General features: G+C 47.6%; 1 protein-coding gene across 1 annotated transcript in view; it reads left to right on the top strand.

Annotated features, from left to right (window-relative positions):
• Positions 1-12214, top strand: part of dlg4b (discs, large homolog 4b (Drosophila)) — a 45393-nt gene that overhangs the window by 30065 nt on the left and 3114 nt on the right. The window contains exons 5-9 of the mRNA XM_026236540.1: positions 547-597; positions 8138-8188; positions 8287-8411; positions 8846-9015; positions 12170-12210. Coding sequence (XP_026092325.1) covers positions 547-597; positions 8138-8188; positions 8287-8411; positions 8846-9015; positions 12170-12210 — 438 coding nt within the window. The remainder of the gene's footprint in view (positions 1-546; positions 598-8137; positions 8189-8286; positions 8412-8845; positions 9016-12169; positions 12211-12214) is intronic.

Below are 12214 nucleotides of genomic sequence, written 5' to 3'. Positions count from 1 at the left end.
CTCTCTCACACACACTCTCTCTCTCTCTCACACACACACACTCTGTCACTCTCTCTCACACACACACACACACACTCTTTCTCTCACACACACTCTTTCTCTCACACACACACTCTCTCTCACACACACACTCTCTCTCTCACGCACACACACTCTCTCACTCTCTCTCACACACACTCTCTCTCTCTCTCAGACACACACTCTCTCTCTCTCTCTCTCTCTCTCTCTCACACACACACACACACATTCTCTCTCTCTCTCTCACACACACACACACACACAGAGAGAGAGAGACTTACACACACTGGATATAGTATAAATTGTGTTTCACAACTATTGCATAAATATTAGTATAATGAAATGCTCTGAAAATAAATAATATTATTTAACAAAATATATTGCATTGATTTTACTGAAAATAAAAAAGGTTAAATTCCAGGTGTCTGAAACAACACAAGTGTGACTCCCAAATGAACAACAGCAGAGGGCCAGCTTCACTCGCAGTTCTCTTGTGATTTAGTGTTCATTACATGATGTTTCTTTCAGCCCGTGCTGCTCCCCAGCGGTCACACGCCTTACTACGCCACCTCCACTCTGGTAAGACACACACACACGAGAACATGTGTGCTTCTGATTGGCTGTGAGGTCATTTCCTGTAGAAGCGTCCTACTACACAAACCTGCCTGTGCACTTGATCACTTGTCTACTTACATGATGTATTTCTAGTGGACATGAGGATATCAAGTGTGTGTAAAACGTTTAATTACTCTGTTTGACACACTGCAACACGTCTGAATTCCGATAGCGATCTGTTTATTATAAATGCTGCTGTTTTGTTGTCTGTCGCTTTAAGAGCTCACTCTTTAAAGCAGGATGGATTCTGATTGGCTGTCCATGTTTTTTTTATCATTCATCAGCTGATAAATATTGTTTCTCTGTGTCGTTATCATCTGTGGACTCTTCTAATCTTTACATTTAGAATGATATATTTATAGTTATAACCCTGCTCTGAAGTGTGGATTTACTGTGTGTGTGCGTGCGTGTGTGTACTCGAGTGTGTGTATTGGGACAGAGCCAGAGTTTCTTTGCATCATCGCTTTAATTCAGTGACAGATCTTTTGATTTGAGATGGCCCCACCTCCAAGCATCAGATTCACCCTCTGATTGGCCACTTTTCATGTCCATCAGATGTGTTTGAGCAGATGAGTCACGTGAGGCAGGGCAGTGGGTGGAGCTTCCTCTCCTGCGCTCACACTAGCACACAAATGAGGGATGCTGGTCTCCATAGCAACAGGAACACTTCATCAGAGAGAGAGTAATGTGGTGAATAATAAGGCTGTACTCTCTACAGAGAGTTCAACACCAGACTGTCGTCTTGTTCATTTATCTTCTTTCGCTGTAATGATTTTTTATTTGTAAGACAGATTTTGAGTTTTTTTCAGTTGTCAGGTGTGTTTTCTCATATCTTTCATCTTGGAATCTAAAAAAAAAAATCACTGTTCTATTCTGTTCTGTAATCTACATCAGTGATTCCCAGTCGTTTTGTCAGCTGAGGTCATATCTGCGTCCCAATGTGCATACTATCCGTCCTAAATGGAATTAGAAAATAAAATTAGTATGTCCAAATTTGAAGTATGTTGAAATTAGTATGCCAAAGATTCCCAGATGGTCTACTACTTCCGGTCAGAATTCAAAGTGCACTCCATATGTAAACGTAGATGCCTCTTTAGCGACTGATGTATGTGTCCCGTCCACCATATTGGAAAGGTCATCTTGACGTCATTCACCATAATAATCGATGAATATTCGAAGATGCCACAATCATTACTTATCTATGGTACACACTCGAAGGGCTAATATTGCCCACAACCCATTGCGCGTGTGAAGAGGAATCATAGAGAGGAATCGATTAGAACTACAAACGTTAAAGTTTTTTAAAAAAACTACAAACATGGCGGGTCTGCGAGACCGACGGACAGGTGGAGAAAGGGGTTTTAGTGATAATCAGTGTCTAACCTGAAAAATATATTAAATGTTATCTGCGTTATATTTCATCTGCAGCAACACTGTGAACTTTTTTAAAGATACGTTTGGTCATTCACTTTTAAATGCACAATTATGCAAATTAACACATGAGCAGAGTTCTCGGCATGATATACCCATGACTGGGGATGAGAAAGTAGTTTGTCCAAAACCTTGCCCAGTATTCTGCTACATATCGTTACTCAAAAGTGTGTACTTTTCCTTCAGCAAATATTTACCAAAATACACAGTTACTGCTGACGGTTAACGGTCACGTGACATGCAGGTAAAGAAATAAAATATTTTATATGTTTATATTTTTACAAAAATATTTAAATTAAAATATATATTATTTAATTATTAGCTTTTACCGTTTTCGATCTACATTATTGCTATTGAGAGCGCGCGCGCGGGAGAGCGGCCGTGTGTGTGTGTGTGTGTGTGTGTGTGTGTGTGTATGTGTTTGAGAGAGAGAGAGAGAGAGAGAGTGTGTGTGTGTGTGTGTGTGTGTGTGTGTGTGTGTGTGTGTGTGTGTGTGTGTGTGAGAGAGAGAGAGAGAGAGAGAGTATGTGTGAGTAACGGTCGCTCGGCAGCAGGATGAAGCTCCTCGCGCGTCTGTAGCTCATTCTCCGGTTGATGCTGAAGATAGTGGCTCTGACAGACTGCTGTCATCATCATCATCTTCTTCTTCCTCATCATCATCTCTGCGGTAGAGCGCCAGTCGCGGATTCTCTCTCCGTCGGACTCTGTTCAAACCATCTAGGTTCAGTTTGATTCGGTGTCAGTGTTGTGAACGCGAGTGTGATGTAATCCCGCGGCTCTGACGTCATGTTCGTGTCGGTTTGCTCCGCGAAGAAGATGGGACGAAGATTCATCAGCAACGTGCGCAAAGCCAAGAGACACAGACAGAGAGTGACGGTGAGACAGCTGTGTGTGTGTGTGTAAGAGAGAGAGAGAGATAGTTGTGAGTGTGTGTGTGTGTGTTTGTGTAAGAGAGAGAGACAGCTGTGTGTGTGTGTGTGTGTGTAAGAGAGAGAGACAGCTGTCTGTGTGTGTGTGTGTGTGTGTAAGAGAGAGAGAGATAGCTGTGAGCGTGTGTGTGTGTGTGTGTGTGTAAGAGAGAGAGAGAGAGAGATCTGTGTGTGTGTGTGTGTGTGTGTGTGAGAGAGAGAGAGAGAGAGCTGTGTGTGTGAGTGAGAGAGACAGCTGTGAGTGTGTGTGTGTGTGTGTGTGTGTGTGTGTGTGAGTGAGAGAGACAGCTGTGAGTGTGTGTGTTTGTGTAAGAGAGAGAGAGAGATAGCTGTGTGTGTGTGTGTGTGTGTGTGTGAGAGAGAGAGACAGCTGTGAGTGTGTGTGTGTTTGTGTAAGAGAGAGAGAGAGAGACAGCTGTGTATGTGTGTGTGTGTGTGTGTGAGAGAGAGAGACAGCTGTGAGTGTGTGTGTGTTTGTGTAAGAGAGAGAGAGAGAGACAGCTGTGTGTGTGTGTGTGTTTGTGTAAGAGAGAGAGAGAGAGAGACAGCTGTGTGTGTGTGTGTGTGTGTGTGAGTGAGAGAGAGAGACAGCTGTGAGTGTGTGTGTGTTTGTGTAAGAGAGAGAGAGAGAGACAGCTGTGTGTGTGTGTGTGTGTGTGTGTGTGTGTGAGTGAGAGAGAGAGACAGCTGTGAGTGTGTGTGTTTGTGTAAGAGAGAGAGAGAGATAGCTGTGTGTGTGTGTGTGTGTGTGAGAGAGAGAGACAGCTGTGAGTGTGTGTGTGTTTGTGTAAGAGAGAGAGAGAGAGACAGCTGTGTGTGTGTGTGTGTTTGTGTAAGAGAGAGAGAGAGAGAGACAGCTGTGTGTGTGTGTGTGTGTGTGTGTGTGTGTGTGAGTGAGAGAGAGAGACAGCTGTGAGTGTGTGTGTGTTTGTGTAAGAGAGAGAGAGAGATAGCTGTGTGTGTGTGTGTGTGTGTGAGTGAGAGAGAGAGACAGCTGTGAGTGTGTGTGTGTTTGTGTAAGAGAGAGAGAGAGATAGCTGTGTGTGTGTGTGAGTGAGAGAGAGAGACAGCTGTGAGTGTGTGTGTGTTTGTGTAAGAGAGAGAGAGAGAGAGAGAGAGCTGTGTGTGTGAGTGAGAGAGACAGTTGTGAGTGTGTGTGTGTTTGTGTCAGAGAGAGAGAGAGATAGCTGTGTGTGTGTGTGTGTGTGTGTGAGTGAGAGAGAGACAGCTGTGAGTGTGTGTGTGTTTGTGTCAGAGAGAGAGAGAGAGATAGCTGTGTGTGTGTGTGTGTAAGAGAGAGAGAGAGAGATAGTTGTGAGCGTGTGTGTGTGTGTGTGTGTGTGTGTGTGTGTGTGTGAGTGAGAGAGAGAGAGAGATAGCTGTGTGTGTGTGTGTGTGTGTGTGTGTGTGTGTGTGTGTGTGTGTGTGTGTATCGAGTGATTACCTGGTAAGAGTTACTGTGGTAGAGTGAGGGTAATATCAAGGCACAGTTTGATGGTGTGATTTATCATGCTGCTGAAAGGAATGCTATGGTACACCGTCATGTTAGTGTCTATTCCAAATAGAAATCACTATAGTAACCAGTTTGTCAAAATATGAGTTCTGTGAGTGTTTGCTGGGGGTGATGAGGTTACCGTGGTAAACTGTGTTTGTGTCCTGCTGATAGATGCCAGATTTCTCCTGAGGTGCATCGTCTCCATGGTGACCAGAGTGATGGTGTGATGCGGTCTGTGCACGTTGTCATGGCAACTGCATGGCATGATCACTGTGATGTCATGCAGGAGTGTGTGTGTGTGTGTGTGTGTGAGATGCTAGTAAATGACAGAGTGTAGTTAAAGATACGGGTGATTCTCCAGCTGGTTTAGATAGTTGTTATTGTAGTGCAGCGTGTCCAGTGTCAGCTTGACCGTTAGAGCTGGTCATCAGGTGAAGCGGTCAGCTGGTGTAGACCGGTGTGTGTGGCTGATGAAACACACGTCCAGTGACAGGAGCTCAGGGTAAATAAGCGTGTGTTTTACACACGTCACTATGACATTGACGTTTTCACCATTTTCACCATCTTTTATTGGAAAGTATCAAATTAAAAACTGGCTCAAAATATTAATAGTTTAACTTAAAGTACTAAGATAAGTCAAATTAATCTGAAATATTTTTTTTTATTAAAACTAGAATTAAATTAGAATTAAAGCAACTTAAAGCAAAAATGGAAAATAGCAAAGAAAAACAAAATGGCAACTGATTCAAAATATAAATATTTTAAACTTGTACTAAAATATCAAAAATTGAAATAAAAAATAATAAGAAAATAAGCATTTAAGATAACTATTAAAAAAGACAAAAAATGACTAGATCTGGGTATCGATTCACAAGCTCTCGATTAGGGATGGGAACCGAAAACCGGTTCTTATTCTGAACCGGTTTGGTTCTTTGAAAAGAACCGGAACTGTGAATATTTGTCCCATATTGTCATTAATATACATACTGGCTTCAACTAGGACCACTAAATAAATAGACTGCTATCGTTCTGCAAGTGTGAGGGTTGGATTATTTAGTGTACAGGTCATTTCAAGAGTGTTAACAAAGTGATAGAAAATATTTATTTTAATGCATTTTAACTGTTTAAAAATGTAGAAACCACTGCATCACACCATCTCCTGACTGCATCATTATTTGTAAAATAGGGACTTTATGGAGAGTGTGTTATAATAAACGTTTATTTTGACTGCTTGCCGTGATGTGTATGTGATATGACGGTAGTTTTGTCAAATGAAACGGTAAAATGCTAATGAAGTGACTCTCAGAGCAGCTGGGGATCAAGTTCACCACCATCGCCATTCATTCATTCATTCATTCGTTCAATCATTCATTCATTTATTGATTCATTGCAGTAAAGATGGCGTCTTCACGCGTGATGTCAAATGCTTCTGCAGATTAGTAGTGTTACTATATCATTTTAGCTGAGCGTTGTTCTTGTTTGTTGTCGACAGTATCTCCATCATGGAAAACACTGAGTGACATCTGCTGGAGAGGACTAATGAAAACAGAAAACAGATGTTTGCTGAAATAAATACCGGGAAAGATCGATTTACGGCTTTTCAGAATCGATATCAAATCAAAAATATTAATAGTTTAACTTGATATACTTAAAAAATTACAATTAAAATAAAAATGTATAAATATAAAAAAATGCAAACTATTAAAATGACAGAAACAACACATTTGGTAAAAGTTTAATTAAAATGAAAATATAAAATAAAAAGTGGTAGTAAAATAATGTCATGCCTTCATAACTGAACATGAAGAAGCATCTGAGAAACAGAAGAGTTCAGAAAACCAGCATCTGGATATTTATATCTGATGTTTATTAATAAAGATGCAGTCTAATTCTGCACTCATGAATATTAAACAGATGCAAATTCCTCTGAAGTGTGTGTGTGTGTGTTCAGATAAGAAGAAATCAGACAGCACGGGAACAAACGTGTGTGTGTGTGTGTGTAATCTCCTGCTTATGGACATTTGGCCCGTGATGAGGCTGAGTGGCTGACACTGTTACCATGGAAATGTCAGTTGCTAAGGAAACTGGATTTTCCCAGAGGACTCAACAGCTGTTGCCATGCAGTAGCCGTAGCAACCAAAGCACCCCCCCCCCCCACACACACACAGTGGTGTGACAGTACAGTGAAGCAGCGCTCATCCTGTCTATCTCTCTGTTCACACGACAGATGTGTGTGTGTGTGTGTGTGTGTGTGTGTGTGTGAGTGTGTGTGTGTGTGTGTGTGACAGTACAGTGAAGCAGCGCTCATCCTGTCTATCTCTCTGTTCACACGACAGATGTGTGTGTGTGTGTGTGTGTGTGTGTGTGTGTGTGACGGCCGTCCAGTGCTGGAATTCATCAAACGACTTTAATTAAAGTTCTTCAGCAGTGTAACTGAGACAGAGCGGATGTTCATTACCCAGCGTGTCTCTCTCAGTCTGTTGTGTGTCAGTTCTTCAGTGGTTTCTAGATGAAAACTGGAGGAAGTGTTATTCTGGATTATTTGAGTTAAAATCATCTTAATGCTGGATGTGTTTCAGGTTTTGTCTTCTCCAGATGTTCACTGCTGGACTGGAGTGCTGTGGATTATTAGGATGTTTTTATCAGCGTGTACAGTATAATATGGAGTCTAAGATCATCCCAATATCCAGCAAATACTAAGTTGGCCCCTAGCATTTTTCTTTTTTTGATGAAACAATCAAATATATGTGAATGTATTAATGCTGTTGTTGTAATTTTGGTTGCATCTGAAATGGGTCACACCATTGATATTACCTGAGAAGTTAAAGCAGATTTAATAGATGTGTGGAGTAAGAACAGAGAAGAGCAGAAGAGTTTCAGACACAGAGCACAGATCAGCTGAATGAGAACGTTTATCCTCTTTAACGTCATGTTGTTCATCGGTTCTGTGTTCCTCAGATCATACTATCACACACAACAGTCATTTCTAGAATATCAGAATATCAGTGTGAGAGACGGGATGCTTCGATCGGCTCCTCATACTAACAGTGTTTGACTAGTTAGCACTAAACCGGTTACCTCATCTCAATATCTTCTACATCTGTGTTGGATGTTATCTTCAGAATGGAAATATGGATATTTTATTTGTAAGCATCATCATCTTTTCACTTATTTCAGTTAATGTTATAACCATTGAGTTAAGCCTGAGAGCTGACAGTGTTGTGTGAACGTGACTGAGGACCAGAAAAGAGGAACAAACCGATTCAGATGAATGAGTCATTTACACTGGAACTGATTCAACTGATTAACACTCGTGACTCCGATCGTTCAGTTCAAGCGATTCTCTAAAACCAGTTCATTTTCACATTTCAACATTTCTTGTAATGATATTTAAAAGCACATAGTGATGGTGAAACAGAGCTTTTCACAATCTCAGAATCAGTTAAACCATTGCATCGCAAAATGATTCACTGTCTGGAAGCGCTCCAATCGGATCGCAGATCACAAATCAAAAGAATTTTTAGCAGATCTTCAAAAATTCATAGATTGTGATTCAGGTGTTTGAGCATCACTGAGAATCATCTGAGATGATCTTGAGTCTGTGTGATCGTGTGCTGATCCTGATGAATGATGTTTCTCTGTCTCTCAGATGAACGGCATGGACGGAGACGTGGAGTATGAGGAGATCACACTGGAGAGGGTTAGAGACGTCTTCCTTACAGCTCTTCTCAGATGCATCCTATAGAGCGCTGGTGCATGACCATCTGTGTGTGTGTGTGTGTGTGTGTGTGTGTGCAGGGTAACTCCGGCCTGGGCTTCAGCATCGCCGGTGGGACTGATAACCCTCACATCGGAGACGACCCCAGTATCTTCATCACTAAGATCATCGCAGGAGGAGCTGCGGCGCAGGACGGACGGCTGAGGTTCAGTAACACACCGGTGCTGTTGTGTCAAACCTGTGTTTGAGCATGATTAAGATTTGATTTCTGCTTGGCTTGAAGGACACAAAGAAGCATACAGGTCACATTTCACCCCTAACAAATCAGGAATTAGATAGTTAACACATTTAATAAATATTATTTATTTCATAAGTAAATAAATAAAGAGAATATATTTTTGCTTAAAGGAAATTTAGTCTTCAAAATCAAAAACAAAATAATGATAGAAATAATGTTACAAAAACGTTTTTATAATATTAAAACTAAACATTTTTCACTTTATTTTTGTTGATTTATTAATTAAAGACTTGAAACCCAAAAGTTTCAATATAAATCTTACACCATTTTTTTTCTTCAGTGTAATGAATCATTGTAGAAGTGTTTTCGCGGTCAGTGAGTGTAACCCGTCCATCTTTCAGGGTGAACGACAGCATCCTGTTCGTGAATGATGTGGACGTGCGTGAGGTCACTCACAGTCTGGCAGTGGAGGCGCTGAAGGAGGCGGGGCCAATCGTCCGGCTCTACGTGCTGCGACACAAACCCCCTGCAGAGAAAATCATAGAGATGAAGCTCATCAAAGGCCCTAAAGGTGCGTGAGAGGGAGGGAGAGAGTGAGGGAGAGAGGGAGGGAGGGAGCGAGGGAGTGAGGGAGGGAGCGAGGGAGGGAGGGAGTGAGGGAGAGAGGGAGGGAGGGAGGGAGCGAGGGAGCGAGGGAGGGAGCGAGGGAGGGAGGGAGGGAGGGAGGGAGGGAGAGAGGGAGGGAGGGAGGGAGTGAGTGATCAGAGAGGGAGGGAGGGAGGGAGTGAGTGATCGAGGGAGGGAGGGAAGGAGCGAGGGAGTGAGGGAGGGAGCGAGGGAGGGAGGGAGGGAGAGAGGGAGGGAGGGAAGGAGCGAGGGAGTGAGGGAGGGAGCGAGGGAGGGAGGGAGGGAGAGAGGGAGGGAGGGAGTGAGTGATCGAGTGAGGGAGAGAGGGAGGGAGGGAGTGAGTGATCGAGGGAGGGAGGGAAGGAGCGAGGGAGTGAGGGAGGGAGCGAGGGAGGGAGGGAGGGAGAGAGGGAGGGAGGGAGTGAGTGATCGAGTGAGGGAGAGAGGGAGGGAGGGAGTGAGTGATCGAGGGAGGGAGGGAGGGAGGGAGTGAGTGATCGAGGGAGGGAGGGAGGGAGGGAGGGAGAGAGGGAGGGAGGGAGTGAGTGATCGAGTGAGGGAGAGAGGGAGGGAGGGAGTGAGTGATCGAGTGAGGGAGAGAGGGAGGGAGGGAGTGAGTGATCGAGAGAGGGAGGGAGGGAGGGAGGGAGGGAGGGAGGGAGCGAGGGAGTGAGGGAGGGAGCGAGGGAGGGAGTGAGTGATCGAGGGAGGGAGGGAGGGAGAGAGTGAGTGAGGGAGGGAGCGAGGGAGGGAGGGAGTGAGTGAGGGAGGGAGCGAGGGAGGGAGGGAGGGAGGGAGGGAGGGAGTGAGTGATCGAGTGAGGGAGAGAGGGAGGGAGGGAGGGAGGGAGGGAGGGAGTGAGTGATCGAGGGAGGGAGGGAGGGAGTGAGTGATCGAGTGAGGGAGAGAGGGAGGGAGGGAGGGAGTGAGTGATCGAGTGAGGGAGAGAGGGAGGGAGGGAGTGAGTGATCGAGGGAGGGAGGGAGGGAGGGAGTGAGTGATCGAGGGAGGGAGGGAGGGAGGGAGTGAGTGATCGAGGGAGGGAGGGAGGGAGGGAGGGAGTGATCGAGGGAGGGAGGGAGGGAGGGAGTGAGTGATCGAGGGAGAGAGGGAGGGAGGGAGTGAGTGATCGAGTGAGGGAGAGAGGGAGGGAGGGAGGGAGTGAGTGATCGAGGGAGGGAGGGAGGGAGGGAGGGAGTGAGTGATCGAGGGAGGGAGGGAGGGAGGGAGAGAGGGAGGGAGGGAGTGAGTGATCGAGTGAGGGAGAGAGGGAGGGAGGGAGTGAGTGATCGAGTGAGGGAGAGAGGGAGGGAGGGAGTGAGTGATCGAGGGAGGGAGGGAGGGAGGGAGTGAGTGATCGAGGGAGGGAGAGAGGGAGGGAGCGAGGGAGGGAGGGAGAGAGGGAGGGAGGGAGGGAGGGAGGGAGTGAGTGATCGAGGGAGGGAGGGAAGGAGCGAGGGAGTGAGGGAGGGAGCGAGGGAGGGAGTGAGTGATCGAGGGAGGGAGGGAAGGAGCGAGGGAGTGAGGGAGGGAGCGAGGGAGGGAGGGAGGGAGAGAGGGAGGGAGGGAGTGAGTGATCGAGTGAGGGAGAGAGGGAGGGAGGGAGTGAGTGATCGAGGGAGGGAGGGAGGGAGGGAGTGAGTGATCGAGGGAGGGAGGGAGGGAGGGAGTGAGTGATCGAGGGAGGGAGGGAGGGAGGGAGAGAGGGAGGGAGGGAGTGAGTGATCGAGTGAGGGAGAGAGGGAGGGAGGGAGTGAGTGATCGAGTGAGGGAGAGAGGGAGGGAGGGAGTGAGGGAGGGAGCGAGGGAGGGAGCGAGGGAGGGAGGGAGGGAGCGAGGGAGGGAGGGAGGGAGGGAGAGAGTGAGTGAGGGAGGGAGGGAGGGAGGGAGGGAGCGAGGGAGGGAGGGAGGGAGGGAGTGAGTGATCGAGGGAGGGAGGGAGGGAGTGAGTGATCGAGTGAGGGAGAGAGGGAGGGAGGGAGGGAGGGAGTGAGTGATCGAGGGAGGGAGGGAGGGAGTGAGTGATCGAGTGAGGGAGAGAGGGAGGGAGGGAGGGAGTGAGTGATCGAGTGAGGGAGAGAGGGAGGGAGGGAGTGAGTGATCGAGGGAGGGAGGGAGGGAGGGAGTGAGTGATCGAGGGAGGGAGGGAGGGAGGGAGTGAGTGATCGAGGGAGGGAGGGAGTGAGTGATCGAGGGAGGGAGGGAGGGAGGGAGTGAGTGATCGAGGGAGGGAGGGAGGGAGGGAGTGAGTGATCGAGGGAGGGAGGGAGGGAGAGAGGGAGGGAGGGAGTGAGTGATCGAGTGAGGGAGAGAGGGAGGGAGGGAGTGAGTGATCGAGGGAGGGAGGGAGGGAGGGAGTGAGTGATCGAGGGAGGGAGGGAGGGAGGGAGTGAGTGATCGAGGGAGGGAGGGAGTGAGTGATCGAGGGAGGGAGAGAGGGAGGGAGGGAGTGAGTGATCGAGGGAGGGAGGGAGGGAGGGAGTGAGTGATCGAGGGAGGGAGGGAGGGAGAGTGGGAGGGAGGGAGTGAGTGATCGAGAGAGGGAGGGAGGGAGTGAGTGATCGAGGGAGGGAGAGAGGGAGTGAGTGATCGAGGGAGAGAGGGAGTGAGTGATCGAGGGAGGGAGGGAGGGAGTGATCGAGGGAAGGAGGGAGGGAGTGAGTGATCGAGGGAGGGAGGGAGCGAGTGATCGAGGGAGGGATTGAGCGATCGAGGTAGGGAGGGAGGGACGGGGTGATCGAGGGAGGGAGGGAGGAAGTGATCGAGGGAGGGAGGGAGTGAGTGATCGAGGGAGGGAGCGAGGGAGAGAGGGACGGGGTGATCGAGGGAGGGAGGGAGGGAGTGAGCAAGGGAGGGAGGCAGTGAGGGAGGGAGGGAAGGGTGATCGAGAGAGGGAGGGAGGGAGGGAAGGAGGAAGTGAGCGAGTGAGTGAGTGAAGGAGAGAGGAAGGGAAGGAGTGAGGGAGGGAGGGAAGGAGGAAGTGAGCAAGCGAGGGAGAGAGGGAGCGAGGCAGGGAAGGAGTGATGGAGGGAAGGAGGGAGGGGGTGAGGGGGCGGGCTGATCTTCAGCTCTTCTGATTGGCTGATCCTGTGCTGCAGGTCTGGGCTTCAGCATCGCGGGGGGTGTGGGAAACCAACACGTCC

The sequence above is a fragment of the Carassius auratus genome, chromosome 48 (genome assembly GCF_003368295.1).
Source record: "Carassius auratus strain Wakin chromosome 48, ASM336829v1, whole genome shotgun sequence".
Taxonomy (NCBI): domain Eukaryota; kingdom Metazoa; phylum Chordata; class Actinopteri; order Cypriniformes; family Cyprinidae; genus Carassius; species Carassius auratus.
This window is presented reverse-complemented; position numbering and strand designations above follow the sequence as displayed.